The following is an 18,268-nucleotide window of genomic DNA, read 5'->3' on the forward strand; positions in this document are numbered from 1 at the left end:
ACTACAGAACTGACCAAATTGTGAAAAAGGCTGGACGTGCCTAACAGATAACAACTGGCATGTGCAGATTCATCTCACCAGCCACCTGTTGGGTTTAGGGACGACATGTGGAAAGAATATCTCTGCAACAACACACACAATCAAAACAAATATGAGGGCAGACCATTGCTCTTTGGCAACTTTTTTTAGGGCATTTTTTTCTTGCACTGAAAAAAAAAAACAACTAAAGATGACAGACTGACAACTACAGTAGCTTATTTCTGAGTAGTTAGAAAATCAACATGCAACCATTTTAATGGAAGTTGTCACACCTAAATGTGCTGACCAGTGGCGGTGCTTACCTGAAAAATACCTGGTGAATACATTTTATGTTAAACTGTAAGGACCAGATTTATTTGCCTTAATGTTTTCTCAGTTTATATCTTTTGATAAGATAATCTTCTCCCCTCTTTCTAAAAGTAGAGATCTAGCTTTGGGTCAGATCCAGTGGAGAGGAAATTACACAAAATATGAATATGCCCGGGGTTGTTAATTATCGCACGGCTAATTACAGTACCGGACATCACACCCAACACACACACAAACACACACAAACACACACACACACAAACACAAACACACACACACACACACACACACACACACACACACACACACACACACACACACACACACACACACACACCTTTTTCACTCACCAAGCTACCAGGAATACGGCTGTATGAGGGTCTCCAGTGGCAGAATGCCCACACACAGACTCATTTACCTGGCATATGGATGTCTCAGGGTCACAGGTGGAAGAGTGCCCACTGCACTGGCATTGAACACAGCTGCCCATGCCGGCAGCGATGGGCACTCTGGACGCTGAAGCAGATGTCATGGAACCGGTGCGAAGACGATAGAAACCTGCAGCGCACTCCTGCACACACAGAGAGGGAGAGAGAGGAGAGAGAGAGAGAGAGAGAGAGAGAGAGAGAGAGAGAGAGAGAGAGAGAGAGAGCCACACGCACACAGACACGCACACACACAGACAGACAGACAGATAGAAAGAGAAAAAGAGACACAGATTTAGAAAAGACAGTTGCAGATACCTTGCAAGATCCAGTTTTAATAACATTTATACCCATAGTAACACACACTGTGCTTGATATTGGAACACGCGCGCGCACAGACACACACACAGACACACACACAAACACAAACAATAACACACACAGAATCTGAACAACCACAGGCATGGACCCACACAATTATCCCTAATTATTATTTCTCAAGGCAACTGTTGACCACTCTCTCTTTCACACACATAACTCACATTTAACAGCTATTCCCTTCAGTAACTTTTCAACACACACATGCCCACACCCTCACATACCCTCACAATGCATGGGGGTACACACACACCCACACAGGCGTGCATACACATGCAAGGTAATTCTCTCTCCCTCTCTCTCCTGTTCAGTAATAATTAATGGAGTCCATTTAAAGAGCCATCTGTTCCCTCTGCTAGCGATAAACGCCCGTTTAAAAATACTTTATTAACAACGACGGCAGCTACAAATAGAATGGCCATCTGTCAGCCAAGCCCTCTACGACCTGAACATTTCAAAGTTTAGCTACCGTTTGCTATTTGGCGCTTTTTCAACAGTATCTGTAGCTTCTAAATTATGTACACTGCTAATTTTTTTTCAGGCAGTTTGGTGGGTGCTTCTGTGCTCTCCATGTAACAGGCAACAAAATGAAACAGAGCTTGAAAAATGTAGTTAAAACTTTGCGGGTAACTAACGTACGTCTTTGAGATTAACACAATAATACCTTAATGACTCTCGCTTTCGTCCAGCGGAATTGCCCACAAGTGTTACCTCCATATATCATAAGCTGTCTCTACAAAATCCTCATTAAACTAAAGACTGAGTCACTGGTATATGCTTTCTGTGGCTTATGAGAAGGAGCTGGAAGCAGCTGAAAGTCAATAGCTTTGACAAAATGAAAACTGAGCGGAGGAAATGCTCAGTGAGGAATAATCCTGGCTAGGCAAAGCTAAATAAATAAATAAGTAAGTAATTAAGTAAGTAAGTAAGTAAGTAAATAAATAAGTCTGAAAGGCGTCTCAGAAGCTTAAAACTCTGCACTAAATGCAAAGTGGAAACTTGTGAGATACTATTGAAAGTCGACGCTATGACCTCCGTGTTTACATTCTCTCTCAGTAGAATGGCAGCAGACAAAAAAAACTGTCATTCCTCTGAGCAGTGAAAGAGAGAGAGGGTTCAGCTCACTCTGTAATTAATGCTTGTATTAATGTAAGTTTGATACAAAATGTAGGTTCTGAACGTCTGTCAATGCAAACAGTCTTTTCATTTTTTTTTTTGTAAAATTCTCACTATACAGTGCTTTGTAATTTCTTTGTCTTTGATATGTCTTTGATATTTTAATATAATATGTTTGATATTTTATTTGAACTGAAGAACTTTCATCACACAGACTCAGAAACGCAGTGATGCATTTTACACTGATATTCACTGGTTGTACTGTGAATAATGGCTTCATATCTCTTAGCTTCTACCAACATAAAACCTTCTACATTACGCAACAAAACTAAGAGTTGCAAAGTGCAGACCAGTACTATTAGTAACTTATTCTGTAGTCTCAAAGGTGATTTTATTTGGTTTCGACATGTTTTGATTCAGACAATTTTAGCTTATCATAAATATATTGGTTTTGGTGTATATGTTGGCTAATAGGAATAAGATATTGCAGTAAAGTTATGCGAAAGCTATGTTTGAGGTCATTAAGAAACAATGTCACCATTACATAGTTTTTCCACCAGAGAGCACTGACATCCACAGTATTTCTCAAATGTAAAATGTCCTGCTCCGTACATTTCTTGGGTACAACTCCTATACGGTATATTTGTCAGAAATATTCTTTGACGTTGTAATTTTTCATTTATGATGATTTTAAAAACCAATATCGGCCAGTATATTTTTACTGGATTTATATTAAACTGTCAATTATCAATATAAGTACGGGCCTCAAACATCTAATTTTGGTCGTACTGAATGCTCCTCAAAGTAAAACTATTTAGAGAAAAGTATAATCACTCACAAATGGTGTGGAACTCATTTACCCGCAGACTACTGCAACGACTGATCACCTGATCACAACGGATTTCTTAGAAACACTTTTTGGTAAAGTAAAGATTCTGTAGATGCAGGTCTTCACATGTAAGTAAGTAAGTAAGTAAGTAAGTAAGTAAGTAAGTAAGTAAGTAAGTAAGTAAGTAAGTAAGTAAGTAAGTAAGTAAGTAAGTAAGTAAGTAAGTAAGTAAGTAAGTAAGTAAGTAAGTAAGTAAGTAAGTAAGTAAGTAAGTAAGTAAGTAAGTAAGTAAGTAAGTAAGTAAGTAAGTAAGTAAGTAAGTAAGTAAGTAAGTAAGTAAGTAAGTAAGTAAGTAAGTAAGTAAGTAAGTAAGTAAGTAAGTAAGTAAGTAAGTAAGTAAGTAAGTAAGTAAGTAAGTAAGTAAGTAAGTAAGTAAGTAAGTAAGTAAGTAAGTAAGTAAGTAAGTAAGTAAGTAAGTAAGTAAGTAAGTAAGTAAGTAAGTAAGTAAGTAAGTAAGTAAGTAAGTAAGTAAGTAAGTAAGTAAGTAAGTAAGTAAGTAAGTAAGTAAGTAAGTAAGTAAGTAAGTAAGTAAGTAAGTAAGTAAGTAAGTAAGTAAGTAAGTAAGTAAGTAAGTAAGTAAGTAAGTAAGTAAGTAAGTAAGTAAGTAAGTAAGTAAGTAAGTAAGTAAGTAAGTAAGTAAGTAAGTAAGTAAGTAAGTAAGTAAGTAAGTAAGTAAGTAAGTAAGTAAGTAAGTAAGTAAGTAAGTAAGTAAGTAAGTAAGTAAGTAAATAAATAAATAAGTAAGTAATTAAGTAAGTAAGTAAGTAAGTAAATAAATAAGTCTGAAAGGCGTCTCAGAAGCTTAAAACTCTGCACTAAATGCAAAGTGGAAACTTGTGAGATACTATTGAAAGTCGACGCTATGACCTCCGTGTTTACATTCTCTCTCAGTAGAATGGCAGCAGACAAAAAAAACTGTCATTCCTCTGAGCAGTGAAAGAGAGAGAGGGTTCAGCTCACTCTGTAATTAATGCTTGTATTAATGTAAGTTTGATACAAAATGTAGGTTCTGAACGTCTGTCAATGCAAACAGTCTTTTCATTTTTTTTTTTGTAAAATTCTCACTATACAGTGCTTTGTAATTTCTTTGTCTTTGATATGTCTTTGATATTTTAATATAATATGTTTGATATTTTATTTGAACTGAAGAACTTTCATCACACAGACTCAGAAACGCAGTGATGCATTTTACACTGATATTCACTGGTTGTACTGTGAATAATGGCTTCATATCTCTTAGCTTCTACCAACATAAAACCTTCTACATTACGCAACAAAACTAAGAGTTGCAAAGTGCAGACCAGTACTATTAGTAACTTATTCTGTAGTCTCAAAGGTGATTTTATTTGGTTTCGACATGTTTTGATTCAGACAATTTTAGCTTATCATAAATATATTGGTTTTGGTGTATATGTTGGCTAATAGGAATAAGATATTGCAGTAAAGTTATGCGAAAGCTATGTTTGAGGTCATTAAGAAACAATGTCACCATTACATAGTTTTTCCACCAGAGAGCACTGACATCCACAGTATTTCTCAAATGTAAAATGTCCTGCTCCGTACATTTCTTGGGTACAACTCCTATACGGTATATTTGTCAGAAATATTCTTTGACGTTGTAATTTTTCATTTATGATGATTTTAAAAACCAATATCGGCCAGTATATTTTTACTGGATTTATATTAAACTGTCAATTATCAATATAAGTACGGGCCTCAAACATCTAATTTTGGTCGTACTGAATGCTCCTCAAAGTAAAACTATTTAGAGAAAAGTATAATCACTCACAAATGGTGTGGAACTCATTTACCCGCAGACTACTGCAACGACTGATCACCTGATCACAACGGATTTCTTAGAAACACTTTTTGGTAAAGTAAAGATTCTGTAGATGCAGGTCTTCACATGTGGGTATTCTTGTGGGGGTGTGTGTATGCATGTGTTTAGTTGTGTGCACACCTCACAAGAAAGTCCAGAGTATCCAGTTGGACAGTCACATTTTTCTATTTGATGGGCCTTCTCACTCTCTTTGGTCGGTCGGCCTTCCTCGGCCACTGTTAGACTGATCTCTGAAATGCTGAGAGAGAGGAGACAAAAATCCAATAATACAATGATGTAATGACAACTGTTTGTGTGTGTGTGTTTCTAATAAAACTAATTTATATCTCTTTAATCGGGACATTTGGAAATTCTGAAGCTAAGGTACTTGCCTTTCATCATGTCAAAGTAGATATACTAGAATATTATATTAGACATATACTATGGGATCTCCAGAGAGAACTATGATGATTATTTGCATCAGGTTACAATGTTTCTGCTGTGGAAAAGGCCTTTAGTAGAGAGAAGTTTCATTATTACACCTTGAGATACAAATGAGAGGGAGGGTTTTCCCCATCGGTTATCATTTAGCAAGCTATCAAATTTCACATTTATCAATGGACAACGCTGTGCAGAGGTTCATTGCGTGTGTGTGTGTTTTACCGGCTGTGTCTCATCAAGTTGCCGTGTGATGCCTTAATTAGGATGTAGTCCACATAGAACAAAATGTCCATGAAGTCCTCTCGAGTCATGGATCGGCCATCTGCGTATTTCCACTCACGCTGTACACACACACACACACACACACACACACACACACACACACACACACACACACACACACACACACACACACACACACACACACAACACTGAATAAATGACGAAATCACTTCTACCATGGCAGTCTATTACCAATGTAATAGATCCTGTTTACATTGACTGACAAAGCTCACCAAAAGGTCCCATTTTTTTTAGTTGGTATTTAATAAAAGTTTGAGTATAAACTTATTTTTAAGACTCAAAACTCAATTATTTTTTCAATTATTTTCCACATTCAACTTTTATCCAAAGCCTTACTGTACCTCTGTCATGTCGATCTCATGGCGGGTGAGCTGACCAATCTGGAGTCCCGGTACGTGGTGAGTCATCACAATGCTGCGGTTGGGACCGCCCTTAATGATGACCTGAGGCTCATAGGAGGAGGGACCAGTTTCATCTCTGGCCTCGTAGTACACTGCATATTTCAACTGGCCACCATACGCTGTGATCTAAGGAAAGACAGAGTATAAAAGTGATTAAAGACTTTATCAAAACCGTGCTGATCTACCTTGGTGGTCATTTTTCTTCATTGTGGCTTCTTCTCCTGACTATTTGAAAACTACCCTTGAATTTGGATGAAATAAATCTCGTACGTTACTGTTTAGTCAGAGAATTTAAAAGTGGTGTTGGAAACAATTAAAAACGACTAGAATGGCACTCAGTAGAGCAGATACTTCCGCTAAGGCCCAATATTGACGAAAATGCCGAAAAAATGCCCTATTTTGCAATGTTAAGGAAAGTGACAAAAAATTTCTAGATCACCCCCTTTAACCAGATCTGCACCAAAATTTAATTGGTTCTTATCTGGCCCATGCCCCATCCATCCACCAAGTTTGGTGCAAATCCTTACAGTACTTTTTGCATCTTCCTGCTGACCAATAAACAAACAGACATGGGTGAAAACTCAATCACCTCGGTGGAGGTTACAAATGTAGTGCCTAGTCATTATCAGGTGTACAGTCAACAAACACTGAGGTTTCCTACCATAGAGCCTCTGAACTGCTCCGGCAGTTTCCAGTAGTAGGGTTCGGAGAGAGCTGAGGTGATGAGCTCTGCATGGGCGAGGATCTCCGGGTGCTGGAAGCTCACGCCTCTCCTCGTCTCAACAGTGTTGGATTTATCTACCAGGGGGAGCACCGTCTGCTCTGGCTTAAGCGTTAACTACAGTATGGCACACAAAAATGATGTCAACATTAATGTGATGCTGCGTTGGTCCTTGTAGATTAATCCCAAGAACTGAATACTTTTTATTGTAGAGAACATTACAATTCTCTGGAACCTGTTAATACCGTATACCGTACCTTTGGGTGTACCATACGAAATGCACTGAGAATATGGGTATATACCTAAGACGTATATTTTGCTGTACAAGTACTTTGATTAGTTTAGGTAAAACGTGAGTACAAACTTTTTTAACTAGTTTTCCAGCGTTTGGGATTGAGTAACTGACTCAGATGATAGATTCTGTTGAGGTACACCTTTCAGAAACAGTCTTGGTTAAGCAGCAATATTTATTCATGCAGTACTTGACACAAACTCAGCAAGATACAGCATATGTGCATAAATGGGTGGGTAGAATAATTTATAATAAATTAAATTACGTAAGTTATAGTGCATACGATAACACAAAATCAGGTAAATCAGGTCTACTTTAGTCATGTGTGTGGTGTCTGGTAATTTAAAGTCTGAGAAAATGTATTTGTTAATTATTGGGAAAACGATCTTTACACTTCAGCTGAGTCTAATGGGATTGGTGGTCAAAGTCTGTCAATGTAAATGTCTTTCCATTCTGAATAAAGCTTGAAACTGATGGTATCACTCCATCTCTAGCTATCTGAAATGTGAGTCATATTTGAGTTATTACTGACAGTCTGGAGAAAATCTAGCCTTTTCTGTCTTCTTCTCTGTCTCCTACTTTATGTCTTGATATTTGAATATTACTTGAACAATATCAGGGTTTATTATTGATTGTGGGCTGTGGTTGAGTGGACCGATTTAAAAATAGATTAATCTGCTCGAGGCTGGACCTCTCTCTGCTGCGGTGTTGATATGTGGATATTGTGTGAATAATATTCCAGGCATTATGAAAGAGTGGCCTTTGGTTGAGTGGACAGAATCTGAAATCTATTACGTTACAATAGCTTTGAAACACTGGCAATTCTGGCTGCATAATAGAGAGGAAGTCGCATGTGGAATGGAAAATTGCCAATTTCTGTCCTAAATATTAGTGAAATTGAATTAAATTCCAAATATTTACTGTATATACTGTTTCTTGTTTCTTATTTGCAATTTCCTTGATACAACTTTGAAATCAAATAAGTAACAGGAACAGCAACAAAAAAGTTTTTTATGTCGTGAAATCAAAATTTTGGGTGTTGCTTCAGTAAAAATACAGATAAGCAGAGCCTACATACATCGAGGACTTTACTAACTTATGGAAGTTTATTATGGGAGGAAATTTTCACTCCCAAATAAAGAAAAAGTGAGCTTGTATTGTTTCAATTGGTGGTTTGTAAATCTGTATTTTGCTCTACAGACTCTATACTTTAAATAAATATACTTTAAATATTGCTTATAGAGACTGGATTCTTTCTCATATACCATATATAGATTTTCAGTAGCAAAAACAAGCCATGCCTTTCTGACCAAATGTTAAGTTAATCTTAACTTTGAGTTTAAGACTGAAAAATTTTAAACTTCACACAGACTGTGTTACTCCTTTGTATGAATGTAATAACAGTGAAAATCTGGTTTTCAAAATTTATTTTAGGAACTTGTCTGTCTGTTCTGATTAAGTATGAGATGTACTTAGAAGATAAAGAAAACCAAAGTTTGCCTCAGTATGTACAGACTGAGGAATGCTGAGTTCAGTTTCTTACACTGTATGCATATAATCAGTAGTTCTTTGTTATTCTCACATACCACTACTGTATAATTCAGGGTTTTTATACACTTTCTTGAAAGTACACGTAACACGCCATCAGAGATAACACTGAACTCAACCGATAAGGGGTTCTTATTCCTCTGTAAGGTCATATAGCCCTTTCAGACAAGGAATACATAAGACTGCGTAACATCTATCTATTAAAGTAATGGCTTTTTAGTATTTCAAAATAGTTGCTCTTTGATATGGCTTTATTCAAACATGACCGGATCATTACGGAAAGAACCATATGCAAAATTTAACACCTCCTAGGGATTAATATGTTTCAGGAAGTTAAGAGCTTATAACCATTCTTTAATTCTCAGAGCCAACGGTTACTAACTTACAGATAGTAGCAGTCGCATCCTATATTTCACAGCTCAGAACTATTAATGGATAATTTACCAATTTATAATCTAATCAGACAATGCTGCTATTTGTCTGCAGCAAACTCTCTCTTCTTTAAGAAGAGAAACCTCTTTAAGGTATTTTCATTTTTTCTTATTAGTGCTTTCATCTTATCTCAGTTCTTTATAGAAGTTACTGAATTATATTAGCGCAGATCTACACAGCAGTATTTGACAACCAGTAAATATTCTTACACAGTTACACAGTTCTCCCATCAGAGATAAATACCACAAAATAGGATGTGTATGTATGGCAGAATGTGTGCGTGTGTGTGTGTGTGAGTGTGTGTGTGTGTGTGTGTATCCCTCTCCACTCAGTGTAATCTCACGATTCAGTGATTCAGAGAAAACCTCCCTCTTTCCAATAAACTCTTCATATTTTTCTGTCCAACCCTCTGTCCAGCTCCCTCTCTCTCGCTCTCTTTCTATCGCTCTCTCTCCCTCAACAATAAATGAAGTGAATGGTTGCCGTTCAAATGAAACCTCTTGCCACACTCCATCCGAAAACTCCAAGGATACCACTGAAACGCCTGTTTATCACTGATGGCAACTGTTTGTGAGATGAGGAGCCTTTATTTAAAACACCATGCCGCTCAACAACTGATTGTTAACTTGCTGACTGTCTGATGGTGTCACTACAATTACATACCTCTGTTTTTTTACTTCAAGCTTGTATCCACAATGTAATTCTCTCACTCATGTTTGTATTTTGATGTGTCTAAATCAAACATAAGCTGGGCTAGTTGTATGGACTCATGTTAGGGTCAATAAGATTTTGAGCTTGTGAAAGGATGTTTCACAAATAACTCTAAAGTTCGCAGTTGTAAATCAACCAAACTAGTAAAATAAATCTGCATGGGAATTTCAAGTCTGTGGATGTTTAGAATAGATTAGTATTTGTAAAACAAAAATGTACTGTGGATGTACCTAGGCAAACCCACATGGGTTGCGAAAGAGCCATCAGGAGCTGCGGCGGAGATGGAGGCCACAGGCAGCCACAGATGGAGGCTTTACAACAGCGACCAAAATCCCTATATTTGTCTCTCTGAACTGATTTCAAATCATGAATAGTTAGAAAGATCCAGCCATATAGCTACTTTTTAAAAACAGAGTAAGTAAGTGTTGCTTAGGGTCACTTTAATTTGTTTCCAGCCAAAAACCTACTTCTGTTAAACAAATAACTGTGACAGGAACCAAGTAAAACAATTAAGATATGTCTACTCACCCACATCCTGATCAGTCCTTGTGCCTCTGTGCAAGAGTGTGTGAGCCCATAACAGTAACACTTGCTGCAGCCCAGTTGATTTCGCATCGACAACCCAAACGTGTTGGGCTTACAGCGGTCGCAGTTGTCTCCCTCTACATTTGCCTTAAATAACACAGGCAAACACACATAGGTGAGTTCATTTTTAATGGACAGCATGCAGTGGTGACAGAAAGTCATGTGACAGCACTGAAAGTAGCATGTCCATCGAGTTGATGATCAATGTAGAATTTTGCCAGTGTTGAATTTGAGGCTACAAACTGAAACTGATCTGAAAACAGTACAATGTGGTGACTTGCCAGTTAAGAGAAATATAATCCAAGCTTGGAAAGAATCCAAGCCTTTATTTATTTACTAACAATGTGACATCATGATACTTTTACAATGTGTTAATTTTCTATTTTGCTTGAGGTCAGAAAAAAAGAAGTCCTGCAGCAGTGCTTTTGGGATTTGATACCTTGCACCAGGACACTTCAGCAGGACAGATGACTAGTAGAAAAGGGGGACTGAAGCCAAGTCCTTAAATTGAAAAAGTCTCTCTCTAACCTTGATTCCACTTGAGCTGTTTACACTAATCTGAAGTGTAACAAAATTGTGATTGTGTCAGTCTCTTAACTTTAATTGGTTATTATTTGGCTAACTTGGACGCAGAGTGCTACTGTTAAAATACACCCAACAGCCACACAGAAAATGCATTTGATGTCTTTGCTGCATTGAGCTAGAAATGAGAATATCACCGCTGGTGGTATCCAGCTGCACTGAAAGTTTAAATTTTGAGCAAATAAGCTGAGAGCTGACTGGTCTAAAATAGGATTGTGGACAGGTCTGTGTATTAAGCCTTCTCTCTGCTAAGAAAAGGCTTGCGGTGCTGTCAACAAAACGTCATCCAATTAATGTTGAGTTCTGTCAAAAAGTCCTGCATGTTGGTGAGTAAGGACCAAGAACAACAGAAGAAAGTGCAGGTATGGTGAAGGAACCTAGAAAGTCATCTACAGCACTCTACATTATTAGCATTTTGTAAGTCAAAAGGAGGTCATTGTGTTATTACAAAGGCTGCAGAGACCAAAATCTCAGTATTTTGAGATTTACGTCTGGAAAATGTCAAAATACTAAAAAAAAATGCCCAGCATTACAAAGTTTTAACATCCTGTGTTTTATCCAATAACCAGCAAAAACTCAAAGTTATTCAATTTCCAATCATGTAAAAATCGATAAAGGTGGAAAATCGTTTGAGAGGCTGGAATTGGTGAATTTAATAAGTTTTGCTTGATAATTTAATTTAATTATCAAGTTGTCGATCAACCTTTCAGCACAAGTTTTGACAATATATACAATCCTTGTATGCTTAATAGTCCTAAAACACTGGGGCCGCATTTCGATTTCTGCTGCAAGAAAATGCAGGTACATCACATAAGTCCACAGAAGGCGGGGTACAAACAAGCAGGGAGGCAGACAGGCAGACAGACAGGTAACCAGCATAACAAATCACAGACAGCAGAAATAACAGTGTAGCGACAGGTACCAGGTGGCGAATGACTGTTTGAGTGACAGGCAGTCAACCTCCTACTTGCTCAGAGTGAAGATGACACTCAGTGATCTGAAGCCTCATTACAGGCAATGAATCAGATGTGTATTTATGTTTGTATATATCTGTGTGTGTGTGTGTGTGTGTGTGTGCGTATGCAAAAGTTTGTTTTAGCATTTGCCACTGTCTATGTAGGATAATGTGATCAGCAAGTGACAGCAGAGATGAAAGGTGTCTCCGGTCTGCATATGCCATGTATTGAATATATGAATGTGTGTATGTGTATTTGTGAATGTTTGTGTGTGTGTGTGTGTGTGTGTGTGTGTGTGTGTGTGTGTTATTTGTAGTAGTGTGATAGTGTAGAAGTGTATACTCTGGAATTAGAATATAAATGGTATAATTTCAACACATTTGACTGGGAGATGCCTATAATTTAAAAGGTTAGTTGTAAAATCATGCAGTCTGATATCAAAAAAGCAATTTTACATGCTTCGAACAAAAAAAGAATGGAAATCTTAATCATACTGTATTTTGAAGTACTGAAAATCCCTCAAGTAGGATTAAGGAAATCATGTTGGGTCTATTTGCACTACTAATCAAGTCAAAGTCAAGTTATTTCACCTCCTAGTGTAATTTTTTTCGATTAAGGTATCAAAAGGACTGTACAAGGTTAAATAATATTAATATGAAATGATTTTCTGCTGTGCAATATGAAACCACTACAGTGGCTGACACTTAAAACTGCAACTTTACAAAAGGTTTTCTTGTCATGTGTTCTTGTGTTTGAAGATTACTGAACAGGATTGGGATGCCACTGAATCTCAAACTACAGTACTGACAGAAAAACAGGGATTATTATTATATTCACACCTATACAAATATGGTACTAGTATTCCTTTTAAGTCATTTTCTTGTCTGTTTTGTATACAAATTTAAGTGTATTTATAGTTAAGTGGATTTATAGTGTGTCTGCATGCATGATGACAGACTGTCAAAAACAAGGCAGAAGAGAGAAGATGACATCTCATCCAAACACTTACCCGCATTAAACTTACTTATTTCTAGACAACACAAAAGAAAAAACTGTCTACTGTATTTGTATATGAATTTACACATCTATCAAACTTTTTGCGTGTGTGAGTGTGCTTTTTGTTTGTGCCAGCATATGGACCCTGTCACACCGAGACGCCTGTCGTACTTAGTTCTCTAACATTTGCCTGGAATAATTACACACTAACACACATGCACACATATACTACAAAACACAAACAGGCACAGACTGAACACACACAGAAACGACAGAGAAACCATGTGCAGCAGGTTTTAAATCTGCACTGACATTTAAAATCTAAACTATCATCTCCTGGTAGATGATAATAAATGATTCAAAATAATAAATATGGCTGTTTTTTTCCAGGTTTCTCTCACACACACTCAATGACTCAGACTTAAAGTTGACATTCTGAAAAGTACTGTACTGTTGGCAGGCAGAATGTCAGTGGTCATTGTATTGTTGTTGTCATTGGATGGGTAAACTGAATTAGTCTTACAAACAAAGACCAATAGGCTGTTATAAATATCAAATCAGCTATGATTTTTCAGCTACATCGCATATTTCTTGTGTTAAGTTTATTCAAAGCACGATGTGGTTTTTGGAGAAATCCACCACCATGGTTTTCTGTTTTGAAATTTGGAAGCAAAATCTCCTCATCGTCACCGTCAGGTGGGGACAGGTGCATAAACATCTTCATACATAAATATGAAACTACTGAGTATCTTGCCAGAAAAGTACAAAAAAAAAAGGCAAAAAAATTGTCTTTATCATCTGGGTAGGTGACCATTACAAGTAAAAGTGTAGGTTGTTCATGAGTGAATGCTGTACCTTGCAGCTACATTTTCCTGTTCGATCAGCGCAGGCACACACTCCTCTCTCCAGGTCACAGGTCTGGCTGTCCGATCCCGAGACGTTACACTCGCACTGGGTGCACTGTGAAAAAATGTGGATGCAGACGACGCTAAGCTTCTGTTATCAACCACATAACAGGCTCAGAGAGGAGCTACCAGTGTGTGTCCTAGCTCTATGCTTCACTAAACCATTAAACTTCACTCCAAAATGAAAATGTTGCCATTACCTTCTCACTCCCATGTCAGTTGAAACATCACTGAAGTTCAGACCAACACCAAACACAGATACGGCCAGTTATTTTACCATTTGACTGAGGTGACAGAGTTCGAAAAAGTGAAGCTTTTTTTTCCAAACCCTGACTCACCGAAAGGAACATTACGTTATTCTTATTTGGTTGCCATGCTATTCATGAAAATCTATTCATGATTCCTCTACCTTGAATACAGCTACACAATGAAGCAAATATAAAATATGTTTGACTGTGATTATATACGTGCCCTTTTTGAAGCCTTCAAACTTATAACACTTAGTGTATATGAAGTTGAAAAATCGGCAGAAATGTAAAATTTAATTAGGTTTTGTCTAATACGGTGGGTAGAAGATGACTCGTGTCATTTTAAGTTAAACTGTTTCTTAAAAATCTTTTTAAAACTGTTGGCCATTAGTATCATGGATAAATCATGTGTTTTTCCACTCTCATGTGTAGTTGAATTACACTTGTAGCCAGTGCCTGCCAGCATATTTTATGTGTGGTACCACTGTCGAAGAAATACAATCTGAAGCTGCACTGAAAAGTTCATCTCAATAAAAACAAAAGTACACTTTATGATAGTCATAGAAATATTGGCAATGTTAGCATGGATCATTTACCTGAGGAAAGTCTCTGTATCCAATTTGACATTCATTGCATTTCTCTCCTCTGAAGGAGTCCCGACATAAGCAGCAGCCCGTGTTCACGTTACACTGCTGGGTCACTGAGCCGATCACACTGCAGCCACACTCCTACATACACACGTGCACAAGCACAAAGACAAAATAATATAAAAAAAACTGAATAAGACATTACAAGCTCACAGAGATACATTTTCTTGTCAAGTGCATTGCAAGTATCTGGTCTTGGTTCATCAGTGCAGAAAACAGTCCACTTAAAGAGAAGACGCACAAGGGAATCTTGTCAAATAAGCTTAAAAAGTTGAGTTTGCATGTCTGAAGTTCAAAGGTCATAATACAGAACTGAACCAGAAGAATTGAGTCCAAGAACTGAGCATGGGAACTTCGATGTAGGCACGACTGTTGCAATGGTGGAAAGTAACTGATTAAATTCACTCAAGCTTTATACTTAGTGGTAGTATTCATTTTAAGTGCTTAATAATAATAATAATATTAATAATAAAAATAATAATAATAATGACAAACTTTATTTGTATAGCACATTTCATACAAGACATGCAGCTCATAGTGTTTTACAATAAAGAAATTACATGCACTTCCACAAGATGGAAAATAAAACCCACTAAATAATAATAATAATAATAATAATAATAAATGCAAAAAGTTCAAGAAAGAAGGCCTGTATCTGGAGAGCCATAGGCAGTTAAAGGCTAAAGTGAAGCGGCAAGTTTTGAGCTTTCTTTTAAAAATATTTAGCTCACTGGCTTCCCTGATATCTACAGTTAGTGTGTTTCATAGCTTTGAGGCGTAACTGACAAAGGCTGCATCCTCGATTTTCTTTCGGTTGTTCCTGGGAACCTCCAATAAACCGGCAGCCGATGATTGCAGTGTTCTTGAAGGAAAATAGTTAACAAGGGAGTTAGCAATGTAGCTTTGTCCTAGCCCATGAATGGTTTTGTATATAAGGAGGACGAGCTTAAAAATCAATTCTACATGTTACAGGAAGACAGTGCAGAGCAGCTAAAACTTGACTAATGTGCTCTCTCCTCTTGGTTCTGGTTAATAGCCGAGCTGCAGAGTTTTGAACAGACTGAAGTCTCAGGGTTTTTTGTTTTTTTTTCCTCAGGCGGGCAGTAAAAAGTGCAGTAATAAAGTCTGCTTGAGATAAAGGCTTGAATCCGTTTTTCAGCATCTTTCTGATTTACAAATGTTTTCTATTTAGCTATGTTTCTAAGGTGGAAAATTATGTTTTCAAGAAATGATTCCTCATCCATTTATTTATTGCCAAATGACAGGTAGTAACGGGGTTTATAGCTGCAACAACATTTGGATCAGCAGATATCTACAGCTGTGTGTCATCCAAGTAACTATGGAAACATACATTGTGCTCTCTAATGACGTCACCAAGTGGCAGCATGTATAGTGAGAATAATCTTGTTCTTGTACTACATCAAATTGGATTCATGTTTCCCAGAAACCAGACAAGATCTCCGAAACTGATATAAAACTTTCTCCCTTTGATGTATGGACCAGTTAAACACACAAGTCAGAAAAAACCAGCTGACTTTTCAAGACGATTGATTAGGATTTCATGGTCATTCGTAACCAACGCTGCGCTTAGGTCTAAGGGGACAAGAAATGAGACCTTATTTTCATGAGAGTTTAGTCTTAGGTCTCTGATTATTTTAGTAAGAGTGTACTCTGGGATATGGGTTTCTTTAAGAAAGGAATTGATTTGCACAGAAACCATCTTTTCAAGTATCTAATGTTATTTCACCTCCTAGTGTAATCTAATGAAAAGAAGGTTGGATATCGGCCTATAGCTGGTTAGTGCATTACCATCTAGGGTGGGCTTCTTAAGTGCAGGTTTTACAGCAGCTGTTTCGAAGGCATCTGGGAAGATGCCAAATTGAAGAGATGTATATAATCTTCAGGACATGACTTGAAACACTGTTGAACACCTGCTTAAAAATTAATGTAGGTACAGGGTCAATACATGAGGTGGAGGAGTTACACTCAGTAACAGTCTTGCAAAGTTCAGTTAATGTAATACGGGTGAGTTTTCCCACAGGGTTTTGCTGAGGTCATCTGTGTTTACATCAGCAGCAATACTTTCTGTCATTGTGTGTGTGTGTGTGTGTGTGTGTGTGTGTGTGTGTGTGTGTGTGTGTGTGTGTGTGTGCGTGAGTGCCTAAGTGCGTGCTTGGGGGTGGGGGGGATTCACCACTATTTTCTTAAGAAATAATGATTAATATCTTGGTGGCTGACATAAGGTAATAATAATGCACTAATAATTCTGCCTTGCCTCAAGTGCAAGATATTCAAATTATGTAGATTCACCCTGGTCATTACATACAAATTGTGTAAAGAAAGGGCTGCAATCCCTCCTCCTTCCCTGTTTTGTCTGACTGATTGTTAAAAATTTATAGTTTGGAGGACAAGCCTCTGTGTTGCTTCACCAGTAGTGCTGCTTAGCCAGGTTTTAACTAAAAAACATACAACACAAATTCTGTTCAATTATCAGATCATTAACCAAAAACGATTTGTTAGCCAATGATCTGACATTAAAAGGAACTAATTTCAACTGTAGGGATTCTGTGACAGGAACGGAGTATGGTTGTGGCTGAACACTGACAAATTTAAGATTTCTGAGACAGGTACCAGATGGCCTGTGATGGCTACGATGTGTTTGACCGTGCCACTGGCTGCTTAAGATCACCAGTATGTTTAGAGGAGCGGCATGGGGTCCGTCTCAGCTCTGGTAGATACCCAAGTGATGATGTCCGTGGTTATTGGTGTTTAATGCTGTTTAATAGTCTATCAATTTGGCTGAGCTTCAGCGTGGCAGCTTTAATTAACTCCGTGATTGGTGAGTTGGAAGGGGGGTCATTGGGTCCCTGATTGGGACAGAGACATCCTCTGATTGCTTTGGGTGATGTGGAGCAGAGGGTCAGGTGGGGGGGGGGGGTACAGGCCGTCTACCTGTGTGCACTGTCCTTTGCACTTATCCGCACATTCTTGTTTGGGTATGGCATCCCAAGAGGATGACTTGGGTTGGCACTGACTAGTCTGGATTAAGTGATGTTTGGATGAAACCCCATCAGGTTTAAAGCGGCCTTTACAGTTCTAAAACGACCGAAATTGTAAAAATCCTTTATCGCAGGGGTGAGGCACGCAGAAGTCAGCCATGCATTCAGGCCAAGGAGTCTGCTAAAAGATTATAATCCTCTCCCAGATTTGGGATAGGAATCTTGCACTTTAATTCCATTTTATGTTACTTTATATTTCTATCCCACTACATTTCACAGCAAACGTTTCTTCTTACATTACTTCTTGCTCCAATCATTCTAATTCACAGCTGTAGTTACTACAGTTACTTTGCAGATTCAGATTATCAATACAAAATATAATCATCAAAAAAAATTAGTCCCACCTTTACCATCTACCAAATTAAAGCGATGCTTACACATTGATGCAATGATAATTATGATTCACTAATATAATATACTGTATATTATTATTCAATTGACCATTTTGCATAGTTACTTTTTTATT

At 37.6% G+C, this 18,268-nt stretch overlaps 1 protein-coding gene across 6 annotated transcripts in view; it reads right to left on the bottom strand.

Annotated features, from left to right (window-relative positions):
- lama2 (laminin, alpha 2) overlaps positions 1-18,268 on the bottom strand; it is a 197,738-nt gene that overhangs the window by 61,949 nt on the left and 117,521 nt on the right. For all 6 annotated transcript variants that reach the window (XM_040125505.1, XM_040125503.1, XM_040125507.1 and 3 more), the window contains exons 25-32: positions 14,693-14,824; positions 13,799-13,903; positions 10,353-10,496; positions 6,782-6,958; positions 6,061-6,246; positions 5,639-5,757; positions 5,117-5,234; positions 767-919 (exon numbers count right to left, since the gene is read on the bottom strand). In XM_040125505.1, the coding sequence (XP_039981439.1) occupies positions 767-919; positions 5,117-5,234; positions 5,639-5,757; positions 6,061-6,246; positions 6,782-6,958; positions 10,353-10,496; positions 13,799-13,903; positions 14,693-14,824 (1,134 nt within the window). The remainder of the gene's footprint in view (positions 1-766; positions 920-5,116; positions 5,235-5,638; positions 5,758-6,060; positions 6,247-6,781; positions 6,959-10,352; positions 10,497-13,798; positions 13,904-14,692; positions 14,825-18,268) is intronic.

The sequence above is a fragment of the Xiphias gladius genome, chromosome 4 (genome assembly GCF_016859285.1).
Source record: "Xiphias gladius isolate SHS-SW01 ecotype Sanya breed wild chromosome 4, ASM1685928v1, whole genome shotgun sequence".
In the NCBI taxonomy this organism is placed as follows: Eukaryota; Metazoa; Chordata; class Actinopteri; order Istiophoriformes; family Xiphiidae; genus Xiphias; species Xiphias gladius.